This window comes from Lissotriton vulgaris, chromosome 1_1 (assembly GCF_964263255.1).
Source record: "Lissotriton vulgaris chromosome 1_1, aLisVul1.2, whole genome shotgun sequence".
Taxonomy (NCBI): domain Eukaryota; kingdom Metazoa; phylum Chordata; class Amphibia; order Caudata; family Salamandridae; genus Lissotriton; species Lissotriton vulgaris.
In genome coordinates, this window is record NC_141685.1 from 1,152,535,187 (window position 1) to 1,152,562,914 (window position 27,728).

General features: G+C 51.3%; 1 protein-coding gene across 2 annotated transcripts in view; it reads right to left on the reverse strand.

The window, feature by feature from the left end:
* SARNP (SAP domain containing ribonucleoprotein) overlaps positions 1–27,728 on the reverse strand; it is an 852,488-nt gene that overhangs the window by 740,021 nt on the left and 84,739 nt on the right. For both annotated transcript variants that reach the window (XR_015309775.1, XM_086964011.1), the window contains exon 2: positions 17,820–17,919. Coding sequence is in view for 1 of the 2 variants with exons in the window: in XM_086964011.1 (XP_086820137.1) it covers positions 17,820–17,919 (100 nt within the window). In the remaining variant the exon portion in view is untranslated. The remainder of the gene's footprint in view (positions 1–17,819; positions 17,920–27,728) is intronic.

Consider the following 27,728-nt stretch of genomic DNA (forward strand, 5'->3'; position numbering starts at 1 on the left):
TTTCGTGGAGTGTAATTGTTGGACAGGCCACATGAAGGGCTCGCTCCGTCCCCGCATGACAGGGCCCGGACAACGGCTCTCCAGGTGCTACCCACAGAAGCAACCCGCAAACCGTCCCCTACGGGACTCCTGCTCCCGGACATCTCTGCATCCCTGGCCCGGGCCACTGTCAGCTCCATTGCCGGCCCGGCCGCCATCTTGGACACTGCACCACGAGGCCGCGTGGCCTCAGCTCGACCCTAACCCTGGGCCTGGCCAGGCCCCGACATCCCGGCACCACCATCCACCCAGGAGGTGAACGGACCACTTAGCAGGTCAATGGGAGAAAGGAGTGTCGATGGCTCTCCCCAGCCAGGTGCCGATCGCCCCCAGCCTCCCCGGGCGCTGGCTCCACCCCCCTGCTGGGTGTCTGGACTCCCTCATCCCGGACCTCCCGACCTCCAAGTGCGAGGGTCCGGACATCAAAGGGCGCCAGACCTATAACTGGGGCAGCTCCAGAGCAGGAAGGCAGTTGTATTCTGGAGTCGAGAGACACCGTGAAGAACTCATCCCTGACGGACTGCTGGCGCTGCCGCAGCCCTGCTTTGTGAACTGTCGTCCTGCCTGCTGGCGCTGCCGCGGCCTTCTGCAACCTTCATCCTCGTTGGACCTGCTGGCGCTGCCGCGGCCTTCTTGCAACCTTCGTCCTTGTCGGGACCTGCAGGCGCTGCCGCGGCCCGTTCCTATCTACGACCACCTCGGGACCTGCTGGCGCAGCCGCCGCCCGTCCTTCTCGAACGCCGAGCTCGAGGATTGTGAGCTACCATCGTCTCATCGCAGTACCAGATTGGTAACAAAGACTGTCCCGCTACTCCTTTTCCCTGTCAGACTAGAATTGAGAGGATCCTCGTGTCCTGATCTCATTGTACCGTACTACCGTACTTCAAGAATTGCCTATAAAGAACGTTAACCTTATCCTTGTGTGGTGTCCATCTGTGGGGGGGAAGTTACTTGTCTGTACGATCGCTGGAGACGGCCCTCACCGGAGGCCTCTCCCCTTGTTCTCGGCCGACCCTCCCGGTCTCCGTCTAACATTGGTGGCCAGCGGCGCGATCTGAACCAACGCGTAATCGTACAGAAAGTAACTCACCCCACGACTAAACCACAATGACGACCAAAGAGAGCGGATCTACAGAGAAATTCCAAATGGAAAAACTGGAGGAGTACAGCCATCGAGAATTAAAACAATTTTGTATGGAACTGGGCATTGCTACCACCGGTCTGAGCACAAAAGATGACTTTAAACACGCCCTAGAATCGTGGGCAGAGGCAAATGCCGCCGGACCCCGGGACCAAAACATCGAAGCACCGGAGACGAGCACCGCTCCGTCCGAAGAAAGGAGAGCGGGTCTCTCCCGGGAAGAGATCCAAGAACGAGAAAAAAGCAGACTGCACAAATTAGAGTTGGCACGGCTCAAGTTGGACGGAGAACTAAAACTAGCGGAACAAAAAATGAACCTAGAACACTTACGGCTCCGAGAAGAGCGGGAAGAAAAGCAAAGACAAAGAGCTCAAAGAAAAAAGACTGGCATACGAACACGAGCGCAAGCTAACAGAGATAGAACTACGGAAGCAGAACAAAGACCTGGGGGTGCCCGAGCAACCGCGCACCCCAGGAACTACAGAACCAAAGGTCCACATCCCCAAAGATGTCGTCCGAGAATATTTCCGAAACGACGACATACAACAGTGGTTCAAGGCCTACGAGATCGCCATGACCTCCCACCGGATCGATCGAAGTGACTGGGGAGCCGGTCTATGGGGGAGGTTCGTCAATGAAGGCCGCGATGCCCTGCTACAGCTCCCGGACCATCAAATGACGTCCTATGACCACATGAAGGCCGCCCTCCTCACTCGATATGGGCTTACACCCGAAATGTACCGCCAGAGGTTCCGCGACTGCACCCGAATCCCGGGTACAACTTGGGTGGAATATGTGAACTATTTCAGCCGAGCCTTCGAGGGATGGATCAAGGGAAGCCACGTAACGACCTACGAGCAGCTCTTCAACCTCATTGTGTGGGAGCACCTCTCCAACAACTGCTTCGTCGAGCTCAGGCAGCACCTCCTCGACAGTAAATTGACTGATCCACGGCAGCTCGCAGCCGAGGCTGACCGATGGGAGAGCACCCGAGTGGGCCGGAGTGGGCCAAACGAACAGAACAGAGACAACCAAGGTCATCACCGTCCCCGAGGAGGAGGAGGAGGCCAGGGCCGGGGCAGAGACGCCGTCCCGGCCGCTCCCGCTACCAACACCCCGCCCCCGGCCGGCCGGGGTAACCCCCCGATGCGCCCGGGGTTCCGAGCCAATGTCACTTGTCACCGATGCCAGCGAGTCGGCCACTACGCCAGTGACCCGAACTGCCCAAAGAACCAGACTCCTGGGCCCCGCCAGGTAGCTGCCGCCGCCCTAGGAGAAGAGCAAGTCTCCGAAGAGCAGGAGGAATACGAACAGGAGCAACCAGAGTGGGAACCGGCCGCCATGGTCCTGGCGTGCCTAGGGGGAAGAGACATGATCCCGCGGGCTCCCCTACCCGCCAACACCAGAAAATACAGCCAGTCGGTAAACATAAATGGGCGCAAGGCTGAAGTCCTGCGTGACACGGGGGCCAGTGTGACAGCCGTCCGCTGTCACCTGGTGACCCCGGAACAAATCCGGCCGAACGTCCTCTGCCCCGTCCGTTCAGCCGACAATTCTGAGAGCCTGTGTCGGATGGCCTGCGTCCCCTTCGAATGGGGAGGAGTATCCGGCATGTTGAAAGTGACTGTCCGCGACGATGCCCCCGTGGACTGTCTCCTGGGGAACGATCTCGAGAGTTCCCCGTGGGCCGCCGTGGAAAGAAGAGAGCACCTGGGGATGTTGGGCCTCCCGGACTGGGCATGCGTAACCACCCGGTCCATGGCCGCCCGCACCATCCCCAGACCTGAAGAACCCGAATGGCCAGCACCTCCTCCCCCGATCGCTCCAGTGGAAGACGCCGACCATACCGACCCCCCGGAACAAACCCAAGAAGGGCTCGCTCAGCCCCAAGACCTTCCAGATCTGGCTCAGTGGCGTCAAGAAGGGGGACCCACCCAGGAACAATTCCGTCAAGAGCAAAAGACCTGTCCCTCCCTTGAGGGACTGCGACAACAAGCCCTCGCCCAGAGCGCGGGAGATACCGCCGGGACCCACTGGATCTATTGGGACAATGACCTATTGTACAGCGAACAAAGAATCGCGGAGTTGGGAGCCGGTCGAGTGTTGGTGGTGCCCCTCCGCTTTAGAGACTTCCTGTTGAACTTGGCACACGATGTCCCCCTGGCTGGACACTTGGGACAGGACAAAACTTACAACCGCCTGGTGACCCACTTTTACTGGCCAAAAATGAGAAATGACGTCCTCAACCACTACCGGTCCTGCCCCACTTGCCAGGCCAGCGGGAAGAGCGGCCGCAAACTCAAGGCACCTCTGCAACCATTCCCTGTTGTTACCACCCCGTTCGAAAAGGTGGGAATAGACATTGTGGGGCCCCTGGACCCCCGAACAGCACAAGGGCATCGATTCATCCTGGTCCTGGTGGACCACGCCACCCGCTATCCCGAGGCCGTTCCCCTTCGAACTGTAACAGCACCAGTGGTCGGCCGAGCCTTAATGGGGATCTTCTCCCGAGTGGGCTTCCCCCGGGAAGTCGTCAGCGACAGGGGCACAAACTTCATTTCAAAATATATGAAATCCCTCTGGCAGCAGTGCGGGGTCACCTACCGATTCACAACCCCCTATCACCCGCAAGGAAACGGACTGGTTGAGAGGTTCAACCGCACACTCAAGGGAATGATTATGGGGTTGGAAGAGCCCCTACGCCGCCAGTGGGATGTGCTACTCCCGTGCCTCCTCTTCGCCTACCGAGAAGTCCCCCAGAAGTCCCTCGGCTTCAGCCCCTTCGAACTCATGTACGGACACCACGTTCGAGGGCCCCTCAGCCTAGTCAAAGAAGGTTGGGAAATGGCCCCCCTGAAAACCCCTCCAGACGTCTACAAGTACCTCCTGACCCTCCGCAATCAAACCAGACGATTCAGAGAGATCGCCAAAGTCAATCTTGAGGCCAGTCAGGAGGACATGAAGAAATGGTACGATCAAAATGCCTCCTCCATCGAGTTCGAACCTGGCCAGCAAGTATGGGTGATGTCCCCCATCGAACCTTGTGCCTTGCAGGACAAATGGACGGGGCCCTTCAAGGTGGTCGAGCGCAAGAGCCCCGTCACCTATCTCATCGACATGGAATCTCCCCGGAACCCCCTCCGGGTCCTCCACGCCAACAGACTTAAACCCCACTTTGTGCGCTCGGAGCTCAGCCTACTGATGGCTACAGACAGTGGAGCAGAAGAAGACTCCGAGCCCCTCCCTGACCTACTGAGGACCCGTGAGAAAGATGGTTCAGTGGACGGGGTCCGACTCTCCGATGCCCTGACCCCGGAGCAGCGCCAAGACTGTCGGGCCCTCGTGCTGCAATTTGCGACCCTATTTTTCCTCACCCCCGGGGTCACCCCCTGGTGCTTGCACGACGTGGACACTGGGGACAGTCCCCCTATCCGACACGGGCGTACCGCGTACCAGATCGGGTACGCGCCTGCATCCAGGAAGAAGTATCAAAAATGCTCACACTGGGAGTCATCGAGCCCTCGGACAGCCCCTGGGCCAGCCCAGTCGTGCTGGTCCCCAAAGCTGCTGCCCCAGGCACCACCCCTGAGCTCCGATTCTGCGTCGACTATCGGGGCCTGAACGCTGTCACCCGAACCGACGCTCACCCCATTCCCCGAGCAGATGAACTGGTCGACCGCATGGGGGCTGCCCGCTACCTCAGCATCTTCGACCTGACAGCGGGCTACTGGCAGATCGGCCTCACCCCCAGGGCCCAAGAACGATCCACTTTCTCCACCCCGGATGGACACTACCATTTCAAAGTGATGCCATTCGGCATGAAAAACGCTCCAGCCACTTTTCAACGACTTGTGAACCAGGTATTAGCGGGCCTGGAAGAGTTCAGCGCCGCCTACCTGGACGATATCGCGGTATACAGCCGCCACTGGTCAGACCACCTCCGCCACCTCCGAGAGGTCCTGCAGGCCCTCCAACGGGCCGGCCTCACAATCAAGGCCAGCAAATGCCAGATTGGCCAGGGGTCCGTGACCTACCTCGGACACCAAGTGGGAAGCGGTCTGGTGGCCCCCCTCCAGCTCAAGATTGCTGCCATCCAGTCCTGGCAGCCCCCCGTAACGCAAACCGAGGTCCGAGCCTTCTTGGGGCTCACTGGATACTACCAGCGGTTTGTGAAGGACTATGGCAGCATTGTGGGGCCCCTCACAGAACTCACATCCAAGAAGCACCCAAAAATGGTCAACTGGGGGGGGAGGAGCCAAGATGGCGGACGGGACGGACGCTTGAGCTCCCGGCTCCGCAAGCCGTCTGGCTTCCCTTGGACATCCTGATCAGTTATCCTGCCCTGCACCGACCTACCTGAGTGGAATAGTGGCGCTGAATCGACTGGCTATCTTCCGATACTTTTACCGGCGGAATCGGTGGCAGACTCGAAGTTTTCTGACCTCCGGCGCTTCCCCTGGACCCTGCGCTGATGGCCGCCGCTGGACGCCGTGAGACGTGTATGGGGAGACGAGCTGGTGCGACGCTGTGGACCTTGGGGGCGTAGAGCGTTGCTCAGACGACCGGAGTCGGACCCTTCCAACTGGGTCAGACTCTCCTTTGCACAGCTTGTGGCGTGGAAGACACGGAGGCCCCCCCCACGGTCGTCGCTCCCCCGCCATCCCCGTTGTGAATGGGGCGACCTCCATCTTGGAGCGTCTTCACCGTGGTGGACGGCGGTTCCCCACGGGACGTGTAGAGGACTCCCATCCGGTGCTGCTCCCCAGTTGCTCACGGAGTTCCCCCGGCGGCTCCGTTATTGCCTCTTCCGATGCCGCTCTCGTCCCCGCATTGTCTTTTCTTGGGGGCTGCAGGCACGGACATGGCGCCTGTCCTCCGGGCCGATGCGTTGGCTGATCCGGGGACTGCAGAGACTGGGGGCCCATGCGCCCTGGTATCAGTGGCCGAATTGAGTGAACCGGGGGATGTTGCGGACCGGCTACCGACGCGGAGTGACCCGACCTGTGGAGACGTCCTGGCCGCTCTCATGGACTTGAGGGCTGAAATGCGAAGCACGGCCCGGGTATTGGTCCGAAGATTTGACGACACGCTCCCAGGCAAGGGGCGATCCCGGCTGGAGGTTTCCCCGCCGTCCCTGTTCCAACTTGGAGGGGATACATTGTTGCCGACTGTGGAGAAGACGGCGAGGCGTTCTCCTGGATACAATGTACAGAGTCTGTCCATTGACGTTGCAACAGTAGCAGGGGTACCCTCTACCTTCTACGAGACAATTCTGCCTATGAACTATCCACCGGGGCCCAGGAACTCCTTCTCATCGTTGCCTGTGTCACTCGCTGCCCCTACCATTGGAGCCCCCGGGGTCTGTCTATGTACTGCTTTGGTCCCTATGGCGAATGGAATCTTCATCGTCCTCCCTCCGCGTAGGCGGCCATCTTGCCTCTTTGTCCTGGTTACAGGCGCCTCGCAGCAGTGGACAGGCCTGGAGAGCTTCTGCCGGTCTGGTCAGGGTTGAGGGATTATTTGTTGTTGTCATGATTGGATCGGCCGGCGAGGACCTGGACTGACTTATGTTTTTCACTACTGGCTGAGTAACCTTCAATATCCTGGTTTTTTGCTGCACGTTATTGTCGATTTCTCCAGTTGTTTATACTACCTGCTGGGGGGGGGGGGGGGGGTTTGCGCCGGACTGAGGTACTGGTTGTTATTATTTCGGATTGACTGGGGGCACAGTTTCTTGTCATTGTAAGGTGGTTGGTGCGGGAGATCTCGACGGTGAGGGGAGCCGGGAGTTCGGTTGCAGGGTGGGCTCCTCCCCACTTTTCCTTTTCCCGGGGGTAGTGGGGTAGTGTATTCTTCCCTCTCTCCCTACGTGCTACCGTGCATTTCTGGACTTTTTTATTATTTTTCCCTTTTCTTTCTTTACTTGCTTCTATATTTCGGGTTTTCCTTTGGGGCGACAGACACACTGCTAGGGGGGGGGGGGGGTAGGCCATAGCCTCGGCATGCGTGTAGGGTGGGGGGTCTTCTTCGATTTGTTTTTTATTTTCTATGGGCCTCTTTTTCTCTTTTTCTATTCCTCTTTTCTTCTGTGCTTTCTAGGGTCAGTGGATGGAGCTGCTGGTAGGAGGGTGGCGGTTAGGGGGCACGCTTAGTTTCGTTTCACTATCCTGGTATCTTAGATTTGTGCCGCCATTTTGATATGTTACTGTTAGTGGGCTCTCCTGGTGGACGTTGCCCATTTATTACTTGAATACATGTGCTGTACACTGATCCGCTCTAGTTTCTGTATCTCTTTATATAAACAATTTATTACCTTTCCTTTTTCTTTCTCTACTTGCTTCTATATTTCGGGTTTTCCTTTGGGGCGACAGACACACTGCTAGGGGGGGGGGTAGGCCATAGCCTCGGCATGCGTGTAGGGTGGGGGGTCTTCCTCGATTCGTTTTTTATTTTCTATGGTGCCTCTTTTTCTCTTTTTCTGTTCCTCTTTCTTCTGTGTTTCTTGGGTCGGTGGGTGGAGCTGCTGGTAGGAGGGTGACGGTTGGGGGGCACGCTTCGTTTCGTTTCACTATCCTGGTATCTTAGATTTGTGCCGCCATTTTAGATATGTTACTGTTAGTGGACTCTCCTGTTGAACGTTGCCCATTTATTACCTGAATACATGTGCTGTACACTGATCCGTTCTAGTTTCTGTATCTCCTTATATAAAATTTTTTAAATTAACCTCAATATCTCCTGACACTTGGTGCACGTGGAATTATTGTAACGTATGTTGTATGCTTTCATGTGCTGACGTGCTACTGAGTGGACGTATAATTTGCTATCAAGCTTCAGAAGTGTCGTGGCCGGCCGGATGGTTGTAGGCCCGTATTTGTATTGTGAACAGTGCTAAATAAAGGTTTTCAAAAAAAAAAAATGGTCAACTGGACTCCAGACTGTCAAGCGGCCTTCGAGAAGCTGAAGGCCGCCCCTGTGCTCCAGGCTCCCGACTACAGCCGGGAGTTCATCGTCCAGACTGATGCCTCGGACCATGGCATTGGGGCCGTCCTCTCCCAGCTGAACCCCGATGGAGTTGACCAACCCGTGGCCTTCATCAGCAGACGCCTACTGGCCCGAGAACAGCACTGGAGCACCATCGAGAGGGAGGCCTTCGCAGTAGTGTGGGCCCTCAAGAAGCTCCGGCCCTACCTCTTCGGTACCCACTTTCGGGTGCAAACAGATCATCGCCCCCTGCAATGGCTAATGCAGATGCGGGGGGGAAATCCCAAACTATTGAGATGGTCCATCTCCCTGCAGGGGATGGACTTCACTGTGGAGCACCGACCTGGCCAGGATCACGCCAACGCGGATGGCCTGTCACGCTTTTCCGCCTCGACGAGGAAAGTCCCCAAGAGGATGGGTGACTCTCCCCGCCTTCAGCTGGGGGGGACGCATGTTGGACAGGCCACATGAAGGGCTCGCTCCCTCCCCGCATGACAGGGCCCGGACACCGGCTCTCCAGGTGCTACCCACAGAAGCAACCCGCAAACCGTCCCCTACGGGACTCCTGCTCCCGGACATCTCTGCATCCCTGGCCCGGGCCACTGTCAGCTCCATTGCCGGCCCGGCCGCCATCTTGGACACTGCACCACGAGGCCGCGTGGCCTCAGCTCGACCGTAACCCTGGGCCTGGCCAGCCCCCGACATCCCGGCCCCACCATCCACCCAGGAGGTGAACGGACCACTTGGCAGGTCAATGGGAGAAAGGAGTGTCGATGGCTCTCCCCCGCCAGGTGCCGATCGCCCCCAGCCTCCCCGGGCGCTGGCTCCACCCCCTGCTGGGTGTCTGGACTCCCTCATCCCGGACCTCCCGACCTCCAAGTGCGAGGGTCCGGACATCAAAGGGCGCCAGACCTATAACTGGGGCAGCTCCAGAGCAGGAAGGCAGTTGTATCCTGGAGTCGAGAGACACCGTGAAGAACTCATCCTTGACGGACTGCTGGCGCTGCCGCAGCCCTGCTTTGTGAACTGTCGTCCTGCCTGCTGGCGCTGCCGCGGTCTTCTGCAACCTTCATCCTCGTTGGACCTGCTGGCGCTGCCGCGGCCTTCTTGCAACCTTCGTCCTCGTCGGGACCTGCTGGCGCTGCCGCGGCCCGTTCCTATCTACGACCACCTCGGGACCTGCTGGCGCTGCCGCGGCCCGTCCTTCTCGAACGCCGAGCTAGAGGATTGTGAGCTACCATCGTCTCATCGCAGTACCAGATTGGTAACCAAGACTGTCCCGCTACCCCTTTTCCCTGTCAGAGACTAGAATTGAGAGGATCCTCGTGTCCTGATCTCATTGTACCGTACTACCGTACTTCAAGAATTGCCTATAAAGAACGTTAACCTTATCCTTGTGTGGTGTCCATCTGTGGGGGGGAAGTTACTTGTCTGTACGATCGCTGGAGACGGCCCTCACCGGAGGCCTCTCCCCTTGTCCTCGGCCGACCCTCCCGGTCTCCGTCTAACAGTAATGTTGTAGAGTTGAGTGTGATACAGTGGAGTAGAGTGACCTAGAGATGTAGCGTAGAGTACAGTGGTGTAGAATACCTTGGCGTAGAGTGCAGTGGTGTCGAGTGCAGTGCCGTGGAGTACATTAGAGTGACGTAGAGTACAGTAAAGTGGCACAGATTTGAGTGTTGCACAGTAGAGTGGAGTAGAGATCAGTGGCAGAGAGTGCAGAGTAGAGTGCAGTGGAGCAGAGTAGATTTCCTTAAGGTGCAGTGGCATGGAGTTCATTGGTTTTGAGTTAAGTGGCGCAGATTGCAATGGTTTAGAGTGGTGTAAAGTAGAGTGGTGTAAAGTAGAGTGGTGTAAAGTAGAGTGGTGTAAAGTAGAGTGGTGTAAAGTAGAGTGGTGTAAAGTAGAGTGGTGTAAAGTAGAGTGGTGTAAAGTAGAGTGGTGTAAAGTAGAGTGGTGTAAAGTAGAGTGGTGTAAAGTAGAGTGGTGTAAAGTAGAGTGGTGTAAAGTAGTGGTGTAAAGTAGTGGTGTAAAGTAGTGGTGTAAAGTAGTGGTGTAAAGTAGTGGTGTAAAGTAGTGGTGTAAAGTAGTGGTGTAAAGTAGATTGGCGCAGAGTGACGTGGCGCAGAGTGACGTGGCGCAGAGTGACGTGGCGCAGAGTGACGTGGCGCAGAGTGACGTGGCGCAGAGTGACGTGGCGCAGAGTGACGTGGCGCAGAGTGACGTGGCGCAGAGTGACGTGGCGCAGAGTGACGTGGCGCAGAGTGGCGTGGCGCAGAGTGGCGTGGCGCAGAGTGGCGTGGCGCAGAGTGACGTGGCGCAGAGTGACGTGGCGCAGAGTGACGTGGCGCAGAGTGACGTGGCGCAGAGTGACGTGGCGCAGAGTGACGTGGCGCAGAGTGACGTGGCGCAGAGTGACGTGGCGCAGAGTGACGTGGCGCAGAGTGACGTGGCGCAGAGTGACGTGGCGCAGAGTGACGTGGCGCAGAGTGACGTGGCGCAGAGTGACGTGGCGCAGAGTGACGTGGCGCAGAGTGACGTGGCGCAGAGTGACGTGGCGCAGAGTGACGTGGTGCAGAGTGACGTGGCGCAGAGTGACGTGGTGCAGAGTGGGGCGGATTGCAGTGGATTGGCATGGCAGAGTGGATTGCCATAGATATAATCTATACGTGATGGGCAACCTATTCTGTTGTATGTCATTGCCCCATTAGGGTCTGAAACAGTCCTCCCATTAAGAGCCTGTAGATTATTTTCTAATGTTAGAGCATTCATTTGTATTGCTCTGGCCGTCCATTTCTTAATAGGTTTTAAATTTAAAAGGGGAATGGACTGCCTCCAATCATCTACACTCCGCCCAAGGAGCTCCTCATCAGCTAAGGGCTCATAAGTGCAATTGAAGTCACCCCCTACTATCACTTTAGACTTTGGGGAAATACCCGCTAGTGTCGCATCTAGTAATGCTATTGTGGGTGAGGATTGACAACCCTGGGAGCCTCTAGCATATACACAGAACAATTCCAGTGTATTTCCTCAATTCGGGCCCTTAAGGGATATATATAATAAATTATTTGAGGGTAAATTATGGACGGTGACGGCCCAATTCAGTGCCACACTGATCCATATATGCAGGCCACCTGATGGTCGTCCTCTCCCTACTGTGATTGCTGCATACCCATTTTTATGGAGTGGGATCATGCTCCATGTTTCTTGGAACATGCAGATATTGAATATATCTATAAAGTCGTTCCATTCTGGAATGGCTAATTTTTTTTGCAAACCTGCTATGTTCCACGAGAGGAGATTGATGATATTAGGGGCAGGAGCTATTCCCTTGGCTGTTACATAGGGCAATGGTCCCATCTCTGCTATACTTGGGATATTTCGCCCACTGCTAATTTGTTCCTCCCTCCTACAGCCGTACCCGTGTCCAATAGAAAATTCCACCACCCTCTTAGCAGTACTTACAGTATGTATCTGTTTGGTCTCTCCCTCGTCTAACATATCTCCCCTATCTCCAGTAACCTTAGAACTTATTGGATTTAACTGATTTGATGAAGGTCCCTTATAGAAGTTTAAATGTACCTTTATATTTGATGGATATACGACCACAGGATGAGTGTCATTAAGTCAGTCAACTCCATCTAAGGTGGTAAGGGCGTCAAACCAATTAGAGGTCTAAATGTCAAAGACTGAACCCCCCAGGATGTTATAATTTGGGTTATTAGGTCTTTGTTGGTAGGGGAGTAGTGACCTAGGGTAAAAATAGCTTAAGTCATGTATCCTAATCCCTTCTCCTCCACCCTCATGGTACCAGTTATTGATAAATTAAATAACCCTGTGATCTCTAAAATTAATGATTATCACATCACCTTGCGTATCTTTGGGCCTCTGCCCTACCCAGCCAAGCATTCTCACATTTAAAATGTCCCCATTAATATTAGGGGGTAAGGGTCTGTTCTTCCCTAACCAGTATATGACCTTGTTTTTAAGGTCCGAATATCCCCCAATTTTCTCTGTTTTCAATTCGGGGACCCCTGTCAATATTGCAACAAAAGGTGCTGCTTCTGGCGGGAGGTCTATATGTATGTTGGAAACATTTAAATTCCTAAGATTTTGCCTCTCCCTCTCTCCTTTTCTATGTGTATCCAGTGGATTATTTTGATATTCTACTTTTTTTCCACCGAAGGAGTCTTGGATATTTTTAGGGCATTCGTTGTCTTCATGGGGGCAATTGGGTTCTCCGTTGATGGAGGTATCCTTTTTAATGTTTTATTTCCTTTATTTGAGTCGCTCCGGCCAGGATTTGCAACTAGTGTTAGTTTCCTGGTATCTTCTACTAGATCCTTTATTAAGGTTGTATTTGTACTGATGGCTTCCTCTGTTGACCCCAAGTGTTTTGCTAGCCTTTTGACTCTTTCAACGAGGGGTAACAGTAAGGATTTTACTAACACCTCAATATTCCCCATTAGATCTTGGTTTGGATATTGGTGTCTGATCGACGGCTGGCCCGAAGCTATATTTTCTGATCCTGTAGTATAGATAGTCCGGTGAGCTTGAGAATTGTTAGGTATTTTAGCCTGCCTCCCCTTTGGACTGTTTGCCCCCCTTTTTCTCTTCAATGTGGGCCTTTTTGATGTCGATGGGGCCTGTGGATTGTTGGACATTAAAGGGTGAAGCATTAGGGATTCTTCAGGGATTATTTCTAGGACAAGATCTGTACTGCTGTCTTTACCAGTTTCGTGCCTATTGGGTTCAGATATAGTAGTAGTTTCAAGAAGTGTAGAGGGAATACTAGTGTCGCTATTTGTAAGTTTATCCTTATCATTAATCTGATTTGGAGTAGTTGCTTGTTGTATTAATCCCAACGAAGAGCGCCTATTCAAGATTTCTGTAGAAAGACCGCGCTCAGCGTTGGCAATTTCTTGTTCCAGCGCTGTGGCCGCCTTTGTAATATACTGATCTATTGTGCCCCTCAGTGACCCTCCCGGTAAGGATTTCCTACCCTTATTGCCCCCAACACCTCTTGGGGACATGGCCGACGGTATTATGATACAAAATTGCGAAGTGAATACAGGCTCACTACTAGTACATGCAGCCAAGGACGATAAGGAAAACAAGGCGATAAATAATGAGACCAAGAATCAAAGTACCTTATTTCAAATTAGTCTGGTGTTCCAGGAAGTTTCAAATATAAGACTGGGCCCGGCCTGGCCTCCTTTGGCCTCTGAGGGCCTCAGAGGGCCCGCCCTTTGCCCGGCACACACCCGCGCGCGTCGCGGGACAATGAGATCGATTATGTCCTTCCTGGCGGGGGGCGTGTCCACCGAGGGAAGAGGCACCAGCTGTGGAATGTAAAGCCTGCTGGTCCTCGCAGTCCCCCGGTGATTACCCCTAGCAGCAAAAAGTCAGGAATTCACAAGGCGGGACCCGGGGACAGCAAGCCACACCGAGGTAAAAGTTTCAGAGCCTCAATGAGCCACACTCGCCTCCAAATCAGGGATAGCAGCGGTCCGTTTGCAGGAATCAAAGTGAGCGGTAATGGGTGAAATGCATTCCCTGGGTAGCTTTTCGAATGTCCCAAAGATATCTTTAGCAAACCGAACAGCTGCGCTGTCTGGTAGGCTTCAAACTTAAAATCAGGTGAAGAAATACAGAGGAAGCAAAAGCAACATTAAAGATACAGAAAGACATGGGATGAAGCAAGCCGGAGCTCCATAAAAATGAATCTCAAACTCTCATTACACCTTTATCTGCCTTGCTCATCACATTCCTTACATATTAAGTAGGTCCAATTATCAAGAAAAGCAGTTGTCAGCTGCTCTCTAAAGGCAAGCTTCTGCTATATCCAAAGAAGCAAAATCATTTGAACAGTACCCACTGTCAGAATTGAGGGCTCTTCCATTAAATGTGGTTTTCTAGTTGATGTTAAAGTAATGAAAAGAAAGTGATGGGGTTCCTTCCGTATCATTCTGTCCAAGTTACGGCTGGACAGTTTTGATTAACAGTTCCTACGTGTTATGGAAATTGGTTCCATGCTAGCTAACATGGCACATAACTCATCTCTAAATCTTGAAAACACTAGGCCTTCTCATCCATGGACAGGAAAACTAAAGTGGCAGTGAAGAGATCTTACGAAGCTATGAACCTTACAGACACCAAGCGTTTGTGGGGCAACCACCTGGGCTTCCTCATATGCTTTTATTTAACATTCTAGGCTCTGGGTGGAGGGGAACCAATCCTCTTCAGCTGGACCTGATTTTGTGAATGAAGTCTGTACTTGACTTGGTACTTTCAATAAATATTACTGGGGGCATTGTTTCTTAGACAAGGCCTGGCTGACAGTGGGAAGTGTATATTCACAACCTACAGGTAACAAGGACTTTGTATAAAGTTTTAAAAACAATCTCTGGGGGGGGGGGCCAAGCTCGCGACCCTGATGGCCGCACTGTAGCTCGGCTCCGTCAACCTTCCTGCCTGAAACGCATATCCTGTACTTCATCCTGCCCAGAGGAGACACATTCGGCAAGATATGGGAAGGTGAAACACTGCTCGCACTTACCGTCTGTCCCGGGGGCTCCTGTGTGCCGCGGATCTGGAGTTGTGCCCTTGCTTGTTCGGGAGCCTCGGCGGCGTGCAGGCCGGGGACTTGCCTGTGACGGTCGGCCGGAGTGGGGTGTCGGCGCCGGCCCCCGGTGGAGGAGAGGGGTCGGCTGAAGAGGCCGTTGTGCGGTTGTGTGGTGGCGACTGACCGGGCCCGGTCTGGCGGCCCGGGGGCCCTGTGGCAGAGCGCGGCACGCCTCGGACGGGGGTAAACCATGCAGGAGGCTTGTCCCCCCTTTGTTGTCTTGCCCGGCCATCTTGAAGCCCTTCGCCCGGATTCGGCGGGCGGCGCCCGTGGGACGGTGGCGCCGGCGGCCCCCGTTTTTTGGTGGCCCTGCTTTCTGCACCAAGATTGCCATTACTGGGGCTCGAGGAGACTCCAGCGGTGGGCCTTGCTTGAGAGCCCACTCCAGAAGTTGAGGCGCGGAGAGTCACAGCTGCACTTGCAAGATGGCTGCCGGCGCCCTGGGTCCCGGACCTGCTCGGGGCGGCGAACCTGGATTGTTGAAATACACGATGGCTGAGGCTTGTGGGCGTGAGCCCACGATTGGTGATGTCCTTGCCGCCCTATGTTCTTTACGTGCGGCCATGGCCTTCGACGCTGTTGTGCAAGATAGCGGTTATGCCGCCATGTCTGTTGGACCGTCCCCCATGAACGCGGCTCGACTGGTTGTGTGTGCTGCTTTGCCCTCCTCGGCTGCTGCGAAGAGTGCTGCCGCCGTGCATTTACAAGACTGTATGTCTGCGGCCCCGAATCTCCAGGAAGTTTCGATTGTGGCGGGCATGAGCGAGGGCCCCACGTCGGGTCCCGTCCATGCCAGTCTGGCTGGGGAGCTCGGCGGATGTTCGACTCGAACTGCTTTGGTGAGGTCCCGCGGCTGCCCTGCGGGGGGAGACCTCGCTTTTTTGGGCGGCGGGACCGCACCCAGACTGTTTGCTGCTCCTGATGTTGCCATTTGAAAGTCTGGTCTGCCGCAGCCACTGCTCGCTTTGCTGTTTGAGACTGGGGTCCTCTGGTTTACACCCTTGGCCTGACTTGTTTCGATCCTGTGTACGCTCCATTTATTTATTTATTTTATTTATTTGTGTATTTTATAGAGCGCACAGCTACCCCGACGGGGCGTCCCGGCGCTCCATGCCGAACTGTTTGCTGCCTACTACTTTATTGCGCACGAAAGCTATGATCAGGAGAGGACAGGGGTAAGACAGACTTGCCTCAGCGGACTACTGGTTAATGTATGGAGATGAGGACTGCCCGCAGCTGTGGCAATATGGCCGATTCCTTTTCCTGTTCCTGATACTTGAGGTTGTGTCGCTCTCGCTTCGATGTGGGTTTCAGTTGTGTTAAGGCGGGGGGTAGGAGCTGAATGTTCGATTGCAGATCTCCTCTCCCACTGGATCCCTTTCCCCCCCTCCTTTTTCTTTTGTCTGTTGAGTTTCTTTTCTCACTTTCTGATTTTTCTATATTTCGGGTTCCAATTAGGGCGACAGGCATGCTGCTGGGGGGGGGTAGGCCGTAGCCTTCTGCAGGGGTGCATGGTGGGGTGGGAGGGATGGGGTCTCTATATTGTTCGTTTTTCTTTTAGTTCTATGGCTCTTTTGTATCCCTTTATCGGGACGCTGTATCTGCGCGTGTCTTCCATGGAGTGTTAGCTGGTAGTGAAGGGGACGACTTCCCCGCTTCCACGATATTGATTGCACATATATTATGTCTTACACGCCTTGACCCCAATAGCGGGTCCTTCAGTCCTGCGTGCTTTATTCGCCGTGGGGCGCGTGCAGTGGCGCTGCGTCCTCTTTCCCTCTTTTTAATATTCTTTTCTCTACCCCTCCCTTCTTTTTCTCTTTATTAAAGTTAGTATAGTGGATGGCAATTTTTACGTTGATGTTCTGATTCCTCTGATTTGTACCAGCACGCTTTCAGGTGGTGACGGGTGTGTGGTGGGCTGCGGTGGGAACTGATCTGAAGCGGGGCGTCTATAAGTTGATTCCTGTCAATCGCTGCTGTTATTCCCATTTATCAATGCCCCTTTGTATTGATGCTTTAAAAGTAGCCCGCCATGGGAATTCAGATGTCAAAAGTTGCAACTGATCCTGCTATACTTCCTATTATACTATAAAATGTAACCTTCTTTAATCCTGCTCCTAGCGGTTATATTCAGCCTTCTAATGTTTGATTGCTTGCCTGTACAACACTGGGCGACTGCCGGGGAACTTCAATGTTGACTCACGTGCGTTCATAATGTGTCGTGGCCGGCCTGATTGGTTGTAGGCCCGTATATGTATGCCTCTATTTGCACAAGAAAGGTTTTCAAAAAAAAAAAAAAAAACAATCTCTGCTTTTATATTCAGGGCAGGAACTCTAATAATGAAAATAAAGGGTATTGAATTAAGCAGGACCTTTTACACAGTGTACCACACTAAAAAGGCAGCGACTGACTGTAAAAAAGTCTTGCAGGACTAAACTATGTTCAGTAGCTCCCACACCACAGTGGACTCTGAGCATACCTGAAGTAAAACATCTCAATAAATGTCCATCTCCTCAGACACTAGCAGTGAATCGAACACCACCATCAACAACATGCTCCCATTCTCCAAAATTCGAAGAAAAAAAAAAAAAAATCATCTACACGCTACATTTGCATCCCTGTCAGCAAACTTATTTGCTAACCTGCCTCACCGGACAGAGTTTTGCTGTAGCAAAAGAAAACCCTCTAAGCTCTGATAGAAAGCACATCTGTACTCTAAAACCACCATTGTTACTACATTGTACACAAACTACCCAAAAAACTTTTCAATGTCTTTTTTCAAAAAAAGCATTCTAGGGACCCTTTTTGGGGTGATGGCTTCAGACTGGCAGCACAGCAGTACCCACTTGCGCCACATCCGCTTATGTACTAAATTCTTCAAATCTCTTGTTCATGCATCAAGAGCTCACATTTCAAAGGAAAAAAACAAATTTAATTACGCAATGTAATATTTCCATCATAAAGTAGTTGATGAAACAATGCTTGCACATGTGCTGTAAACGTCAGGTAAGAGAACTGCTGAGACATACCATGTTCCTCAAAGTAGGCATTCAGGCGGTTGATGAGATCTTGTTTGTTTCCTTTTGTCTCCAGACCTCGGCTCACACACTCCTGCTTCAGTTCAGCCAACTAAAGAAGAGATTATAATTAGCAGACGTGAATTGCCGAATGACAGACCAGACATTTCTTCTCTCTTGCATTTGATTCAACCCAATCCTCCAAAAGTCATAACCACCTTCATCTCCTTCTCCCACAAAAGTGTACCCTGAAATACTGGGATGACCGGAAAGTGTGAGAGAATGGGGTTATCTGGGATATTTGACTTGTGAGCAAGAGAGGATGTTTCAGGATGGATCAGTGGTGTGGTTCACTGGTTAGAGGCGGCAGACCCGGGAGCAGAGGACGGCCCAGGACCAGGGTTCAATTCCCGATGCGGCAGGGTCGTGGACCAGGGTCAGCGGACTCGATAATTCTCACCTTGGTGCCTACTCTAACCAGGGATCACACTCGGCAACTCTGGGAATTAGCTTGCCTCATCTCCACAATGACCCCCCCACATACGCCGGGGATGCCTGGTTTCACCTTGGAGATACCCAGTAGGGACCATCTCACAGGGAAAGCCAGGACGGGTTCCCCAGCGGTCTATTGCGCAGAGATACTACTTCGGGAGTCGATTCTAGCGCGTTAGAAACCCGCAATTAAATTAAATTAAATTTGCATGTACCTGGACTACATATTCATCTTCAATTATAAATGTTTCTTCCCTCTAACTGGCCAACTTTCTATTAAAGTGGGTAATATCAAACTGATCATTGAGTACACTTTACTTAAAGGAATATACTTAACATACAGAAGGTAGATAACAGAGTTTCGACTTTTCTCAGAGGCCCTGTACGACTTCAGGAATCGAAAGAATTCTCATGTGGTTCAGTTATTCAACAAATAAAATCGAATAAAGACCTCTTGACTGACTGACTGACAAATAAAATATATGCTTTGAGTTTGCTTCAGAGGGAGTGACATAGCCGACTCCACGATGGAGGAATCCATGTAACCCATGCAGAAACCCCTCCCCATGCTTTTCCTCTTAATTGCAGAGGGAAAGAACTCGCCTTAATTTAATAATATGGAAGACCCAGGCATGAGCAAAAGGCACTACCTGAATACACATGAAAATTCATACTGGCGCTCATGATATTGTGTCCAGTGACTTGGGATACTATCAAAGCACTTGTTCAAGTGCCTAGAACACCTCAGGCTCGGAGCCAAGCTGGTGCAGGGCATGCACAACAGGGCTCTGTTTGCTGGGACTTCAGTTATGTCCGCTACTGAACTAGCTAGTTTATTTTTCTGCAACGTGAGCAACACTGGTGTGTGGAGAGTTCAGATGTACTGAGTATGAGGATCAGGAGTAAACCCAAAGAGAGAACATCACATCTTCAGCTTTAAGTCATTGGGACCAACAAGCTATGATATAATGAGGGGAATTATTGAGGAAACTACATGGCTATTGTACTACCTTGTGTACTTGGATTTTATAGACGTTTTGTTTTCTAGCGGGACCATAGCTACATAGGCTGAACTGTCTGTGCCACCTGCGGATTACAAATATGGCTCCCTGTTTTCCATTTTTACTGATTTTTACAGATAAATACAGACAGTAAACATTTATTTTCTGGTCTGTATAACGGAAATTTGGTTGCTTTTTGCGTAATTCTAAATACTGTCTGCCAGGCTAGTAGCTGCATGGACTGATAGGTAAGGGGAGTAAAAAAGAAAGGAATTTTTGTAAAGAGGATTTAACAGCAGTAGATTTGCACAAGGATGATACTGGCATTTGCATATTTTCATTTAAGTGCATTGATTTATCTTCTGCAGATGTTCGCAGCATTGAAACCTGGCAGGCATTCAAGCATGACTGCATATTTATCGGTTAAATAAATGTGGAAATATACTAATTTGAGCTTCATTTCTCCACAAAAAACTAAATCATTATAACAGATGAAATTAGAAAAAAATAAATACAAACAGAAATACCCCAAAAAATAAATACCATCAGGAACCCTAAATTTACAGCTTGCATCAGTAGCTATTGTTTACTAGATTTAATCACTTTTTCTGTCCTGGGGATGGTGGACCTTACCTAACGGATGTGACAAAACATAATTGTAAACCACCATAAGCAGATAAATGATTTTTTGTCTTCGGTGCTATAATAGTGTATTTGTTATGCAGTTTAATCATTTATGTGGGTCCCATCAGGAATCGTTTTGACAGCTCTCCATGTAATGGACAAGTTGAAATGCCTACAATGACTAAACGTTTACTGTGTTTTGATCATGACATGACTTGCGGTAGGTTTTGTATTCATGACCCTGTCATTATGATATAATTTGTCAATCTTCTGCTAATTCTTGTTGTCAATAAATGAATTCACACTTGCAGGTCGAGGGTGATTGTTTGCGTGCATTTAGAGATCTACAATAGCGATGGACAATAGTTTGGCACACCAATAAAAGTAGCAGGGTTGAATGTCAAAACAGAAGTAAGGTGTAAATGTGGTGTGGCCAAACGTGCTGGCCTAATGTTTATTTGCGTACAGACAAACCCCCCCCCAGTGGCGGTTATTCAATGATTAGGGATTCGGGTGTATGACTTCTCTAAACTATAGCCAGCTACCTTTGGAGAGTTAAGAGTATTTGAAAGTGCTGCATATAACAAAGGACACTGCTATGGACGCATCACTCAGACGCAGCAAAGCTTGAACTAAAAGGTGACACTGAGACCAACACACAGATGCGGGTTGGCCAGTTCAGTTACTTGGACATATCAATGCAGTGGATACCACCAATAAAGACTATTTCGTTCTACTTTGGAAGCTGAATCGCTCAGGAGCCAAAAAGATGTAGGATGTCATGTGACAGATGGCTGTGTTTTTAGAGTACAGTGTGAACTATCAGGCTTTATTCTAGGTCCAGAACTACCCCTCCCATAATGCATCAGAAAGGTAGGGGGCTGGTGTGCTTTTCCATATTGCACAAGCATCCTGTCAGCTGACCAACATAGCTTATTAGCTGTGGGAGCCCAGCCCGGAGTGCTTGGCTTTACTTCCGGTTGGAGCACGCCTCTGCTTCATATCAGACTGTCTTCCCTTTCCACGTTCCCCGCGGACTGGGATCTGCTTCTAGAAACAACCTTTTCATGAAAAGCTGTTATTTTCCTGCATCTTCTGCTGATAAGCGCAAGGGCGCGCTGTGGGCTATTCATGCAAATTCATCCCCTGCTGACACACGATAGGACGCGCTGTGTGTCCTTAATTAGAAGCCAGAACCCACCTGCCAGCACATCGGACGCCAACGAAGCAGCCCGCAACTTCACGCAGTGGCTGACCGCCTGCGCCGACGACCTCGCACCATTGAAGAACCCTCCCAGCAGACCCAGAAGTAAGAAAGCCCCATGGTTCACCGACGAACTCAAGGACTCCAAGAAGACCTGCTGCACCCTCGAGAAAGCCTGGCTCCTCGACCAGATCGCTGACAACATGACCGCCCTCAAACACGCCACCCGCAAGCACCACCAGCTCATCCGCACCACCAAGAAAAAAATCACTGAAGGAGCGACTGGACAACAACGCCCACGACAGCAAGGAACTCTTCAGCATCGTCAAGGAGGTCTCCAACCCCAGCACCGGCAACAACGACATCACCCCTTCACAAGACCTCTGCGACTCCCTCGCCTCGTTCTTCCACCGCAAGATTGCCGACATCCACAACAGTTTTGGCGCACCATCCACGCAACCAACCACCGAACCAAGGAACCCCACCGCCACCCTCCGCACCTGGACCACGGTGACCACCGAAGACACAGCCCGCACGATGAACACCATCCACTCCGGCTCTCCAACCGACCCCTGCCCCCACCACGTCTTCAACAAGGCCGACTCCACCATCGCACCCCAACTCCGGGACATCATCAACACCTCCTTCAACACTGCCACCTTCCCGGAGAGCTGGAAGCATGCTGAGCTCAGCGCCCTACTGAAGAAAACGGGTATATACGGGGGGGTTTACCCAAACATAGTCACTGGGACCTGGGTGCAACAAGTACTGAGAGGAAGGGGTCCCAGTGTGTGTGTGAATTAATTTAGTACACTCAAACCAAATGATAAACAAATTAATTGGGTCCACATTGTTTTAATCACAACGAGACTCAGTATATCAAATATACACAAGAATAAATCAATGGGTACAATCGGTTGTACAGTGCCCCGGGGGGAAGGGGGGTGGTGAGTGATCAAGTGAGGATCAGGTGGTGAAATAACGTGAGTGACAGTAGAATCAATGAATCGAGACAAAACTGTATTCGTGAATCAACCACAGTAAGGAAGACAAAGTTCATAACAATGGTTTGGAAAATCATACTTCACATTTAACAATCAATGAAATTAGTAGTGGCGTGAAGTTGATGGATCAATGGGCAGTTGTCGACGTTTCGACCCTCTAAATGCAGGGTTGATTGTGCCCTTGCTGGGGGGTCTTCATCAGGACTGGACAGGGGGGCAGGCAACCTATTTAAGTATAATACAGAAATAGAGTTTGTAAGGCAGTGGGAGATTACTAAAATGATCATTAGTTGGCGCACACTTGGGGAAGCAAGACAATTCATCTAAGAAAGGTTCATTAGTGTTCATTTAAGCAATTAAGGGCTGTATACCCGTGGTGAACTAATCAGCATGCATTTGTGCGTAGGCAGGGTAGATCATAGGGTTCAATTAATTAGGTGTGATCCAAAAATGGTCATGAAGGACAAAAGGCGGTCACAATGGTGTACCAGAGCGCGTGGAGCTAAATGCCAGCCCCGGGATGGCGGCGTCAGGTGTAACACTAGTACATGAAATCCACAAAGGTACCTGAATATGACCTATTCAGGTACCTTTGTGGATTTCATGTACTAGTGTTACACCTGCCGCCGCCATCCCCGGGCTGGCATTTAGCTCCACGCGCTCTGGTACACCATTGTGACCGCCTTTTGTCCTTCATGACCATTTTTGGATCACACCTAATTAATTGAACCCTATGATCTACCCTGCCTACGCACAAATGCATGCTGATTAGTTCACCACGGGTATACAGCCCTTAATTGCTTAAATGAACACTAACGAACCTTTCTTAGATTAATTGTCTTACTTCCCCAAGTGTGCGCCAACTAATGATCATTTTAGTAATCTCCCACTGCCTTACAAACTCTATTTCTGTATTATACTTAAATAGGTTGCCTGCCCCCCTGTCCAGTCCTGATGAAGACCCCCCAGCAAGGGCACAATCAACCCTGCATTTAGAGGGTCGAAAGGTCGACAACTGCCCACTGATCCATCAACTTCACAACACTACTAATTTCATTGATTGTTAAATGTGAAGTATGATTTTCCGAACCATTGTTATGAACTTTATGTCTTCCTTACTGTAGTTGATTCACGAATACAGTTTCGTCTCGATCATTGATTCTACTGTCACTCACGTTATTTCACCACCTGATCCTCACTTGATCACTCACCACCCACCCTTCCTTCCTCCCCCCCCCCCCCCCCGGTGCACTGTACAACTGATTGTACCCTTTGATTTATTCTTGTGTATATTTGATATACTGAGTCTCGTTGTGATTAAAACAATGTGGACCCAATTAATTTGTTTATCATTTGGTTTGAGTGTACTAAATTAATTCACACACACACTGGGACCCCTACTGAAGAAACCAACAGCGGACCCCACCGACCTCAAAAACTTTCGCAACATCTCGCTCCTCCCCTTTCCTGCCAAAGTCATCGAGAAGATCGTCAACAAACAGCTTGCCGCCTTCCTCGAGACGAACGGATCCCTCGACCCCTCGCAGTCCGGTTTCAGAGCCAACTACAGCACCGAGACCGCCCTCATCGCAGCCACCGACGACGGGGAAACAGCGGCACTCATCCTCCTGGACCTCTCCGCGGCATTCGACACTGTCTGCCACCGCACCCTAGTCCAACGCCTCAGCAACACCGGCATCCAAGAGAAGGCACTGAAGTGGATCATCTCATTCCTCGCTGGAAGAACACAGAGTCCGCCTCCCCCCGATTCGATCCGAGGCCACCGAAGTAATCTGTGGCGTCCCGCAAGGATCATCACTCAGCCCCACCCTCTTCAACGTCTACATGAGACGTCTTGCTGCCATCGCACGCCAACACAACCTCAACATCATCTCCTATGCCGACGACACCCAGCTGATCCTCTCCCTCACCAGAGACCCCGACACCGCCAGAACCAGCCTACACAAAGGGATGAAAGACGTCCCCGAGTGGATGAAGAACAGCCGCCTGAAACTGAACTCAGACAAGATGGAAGTCCTCATCCTGGGACCGTCACCCTCCGCCTGGGACGACTCCTGGTGGCCCCCAGCCCTGGGCACCGCCCCCAAGCCAACAGACCACGCACGCAACCTGGGCTTCATCCTGGACTCCTCCCTCTCGATGACCAGACAAGTCAACGTCGTATCCTCATCATGCTTTCACACCCTTCGCAAGATATTCCGATGGATCCCGACCGAAACCAGGAAGACAGTCACCCAGGCCCTCGTCACCAGCCGACTGGACTACGGAAACACCCTCTACGCCGGAACCACAGCTAAGCTACAGAAAAGACTCCAACGCATCCAGAACGCCTCCGCCCGACTCATTCTGGACATCCCCCGTCGCAGCCACATCTCCGGCCTCCTGAGGGACCTACACTGGCTCCCCGTCGACAAGAGGATCACGTTCAGGCTCCTCACCCACGCACACAAGTCTCTCCACGACCTGGGCCCCAAGTACCTCAACGACCGCCTGACCTTCTACACGCCCACCCGCCAGCCACGGTCTACCAGCCTCGCCCTCGCCACCGTACCACGCATCCGAAGAGCCACCGCCGGAGTCAGATCCTTCTCCTACCTGGCGGCCAAGACATGGAACTCCCTCCCCATCCACCTTCAACTGACCCAGGACCACCTCGCCTTCAGGAGACAACTCAAGACCTGGCTGTTCGAGCAGTAGCGGACCCCTTCCCCCAAGCACCTTGAGACCCTTTCGGGTGAGTAGCGCGCTATACAAATGTTGTGATTGATTGATTGATTGAAATCACCCGCTGACAAGCGTGCGGACACGCTGAAAGACTAATTGTTTAACCTCGGTTAACAGGCACGATAAGACGCGCAGTGTGTCCTTAATTAGTTAAGCACCCGCTGGCAAGCGCGAGGGCGCGCTGTAAAATTATCATTTGTTTTCTTTTTCTTATTACAATTTCCATGGACTGCAAGGGCGTTGCGCTGTGTTAAGAACAAATCCGCTGTGTTAAGAACAAATCCCTTCACCTGTGAGCGCTCAGTTTTTTATTTTTTATTTAGTTATTCCTGCTACAGGCACAGGTAGCACTGCTTTCAACTCCTTTTGGCATCTCTCTCACTCTGCCGCCTTTGGTAACCCACGGGAGGGTAGCACAGTGCAACCTACACTGAACTCTGCATCAGTATTGTTGGAAAATGTCACGAAGACTGGTCCTGTGAGTACTTTTGGACTTTGCTCTGCCGTGTCATTTTTTAGAGATTTGTTTCCATATCTCTAGGTAAAAATAGAGTGCAAGATATTTTACTATCTGTTCTAATGGAATTGTGAGACAGTACATTTGGGACTGCTCCAGTGGGGAACATTGGCAGACGTATGCCTTTGGAACAAGACTAGTGACAAGTCCAATATTCTTGTCTAAGGAAATCCTGGCTTTATTTTTTTAAAATTATTTTTCTTGGTGTGGATTGATTAGGAACTTACCTTCAAGCATCACCTGTTTAATGACTATTGTGAGTATGTAAAAGTACACAGCTCGAACTATAACAGAGTTTATACTAATTGTGGTATAGTGGTATGTCTCTCCCCAACCAGTGTTTTTTATTGTGGTCTATTGCTACAGGTTCCTTCTTCCTCTAGCAGTGCCCAATCATTCCTTTGGAAGGATCAGGAAGTTCCTAGGTGGTCCAACTATGTTTCTTCACTCGCTGAGGATACTGCTCTACCATTCTTAGTATTTTACTAGAGGGTGGCAGGATCTCAGGGGAGAGGAAAGTCTCTTGCTTCGCTCCTGGGATATTGGAATTCTGTGTAGATACTTGAGGCCACCACAAAAAGCCAAGTCCATGATTACGCTATATCCCGAGCGAAGATAGATAAGGGAGCCTCACTGGACACCTTTATAGCTGCAATGATATAGCAGAATTCTTTCACAACAAGATTCAATACATTTACCTAACATTTCCATCGGTAACCACCCCCCAAAATCCCCCTCAGATGGATAAGGGGGGGAGCCGGTTAGCAACAGATCTGGAGGTCTTTCCACCCTTGGATCTGGAATCTCTTAAAGTCTACTTGAATAAATTAAAATCAGGCTCTCCGAGAGACATGGCCCCACCTTCTGTTCTGAATCGTGTCTCCCATACAGTCGCCCCTACTATATTAGAACTCATTCATTTATCCTTGAGCACATGGAAGGTCCCATCCTCATGGAAGCAAGCCATGGTTAGAGCACTGCTTAAAAAAGCAGGAGCCGACCCAGAAGTGTTCTCGAATTATCGCCCCATTTCATTGCTTCCAGGGATTGCAAAAAAAAAAAATCGCAGAGAAACATGTAAATTCCACCCTGTCCACATATCTGGAAGAGAATGGCTGTTTTCACTCTACGCAAACAGGATTTAGACCCCAGCAGGGCACAGAGACAGCCTTAATTGCAGTCACTGAGGAAACAAGAAAAATTATGGACTCTGGAGGCTCGGCAGCAATTATCCTCCTGGACCTGAGTGCTGCCTTCGATACCGTTAACCATCCTCTGCTGATCTCTAGGATTAGAGAGGCAGGGATATCGGGAGCTGCACTGAGTTGGCTGTAGTCTTTTTTAGACTGCCGTTCATTCCAGGTCTTCGAGGAAAACTGCACCTCCAGAAGCATGCCCTTGAGGTGTGGGGTGCCACAAGGCTCATCGCTTAGCCCCACCCTTTTTAATATTTATATGAGCCCCCTGGCCAAAATGGTTGAGCCCTTTGGCATTCGAATCTTTACATATGCTGACGACACCCAGTTGATAGTATCCGTCAACCAACCAGGAAACAGTCCAAACAATCTAGCCAATTGTCTCAAAACAACTCAGCCTGGATGGAGCGATCCTTCCTTCAACTAAATGGAGCAAAAACAGAATTGATGCTTCTGGGTAAACATTTCCCAGGGGGGTCCACTCCCCTATGGCCTAATTGTTTTGGTAGCACACCAAAGCCCAAAGACCAAATAAAAAGTCTGGGAGTTTGGCTGGCCAAGAAACTAAACATGAAGGTCCAAGCTCAAAAGGTTGCAGGATGCTGCTTTGGATTACTAAGGATGATGAGGAAAGTTTTCCGATATTGTCCTGGGAGGCTAAGAAACTTGTAGTCCAAGCTTTAATTCTGTCCAGTTTGGACTACGTGAATGCCCTTTACGTTGGATCACCACGATCCACAATAATGAGACTCCAGGCAGTGCAGAATTGTGCAGTCAGACTGCTTCTGCATATTCCCCGCAGAGAATCAGATCGAGCAGCTAAAGTTTTGCTGCACTGGCTGCATGTTGCAGAGAGGATTCAGTTTAAAGCCTTCTGTCACCCACAAGATTATGGCTGCCAAAAGCCCGCCAATTTTACAGTCAATCATTGTCCCATATCATCCCAATAGAGCTCTGCGCTCTGGAAACAAACGCTTGGCTACTGTCCCGAGAATTCACAAGACCAGAAGTGGAGGTCAACAATTTTCTTATGTTGCCTCCAGAAGGTGGCACAGACAGTTGAAGATGTTTTTATTCTCATCCAGTTAAGGCGCGCACTCGCAGGCCAGGTTCTTAGCGCAGGGAGGCCTTATGGTAG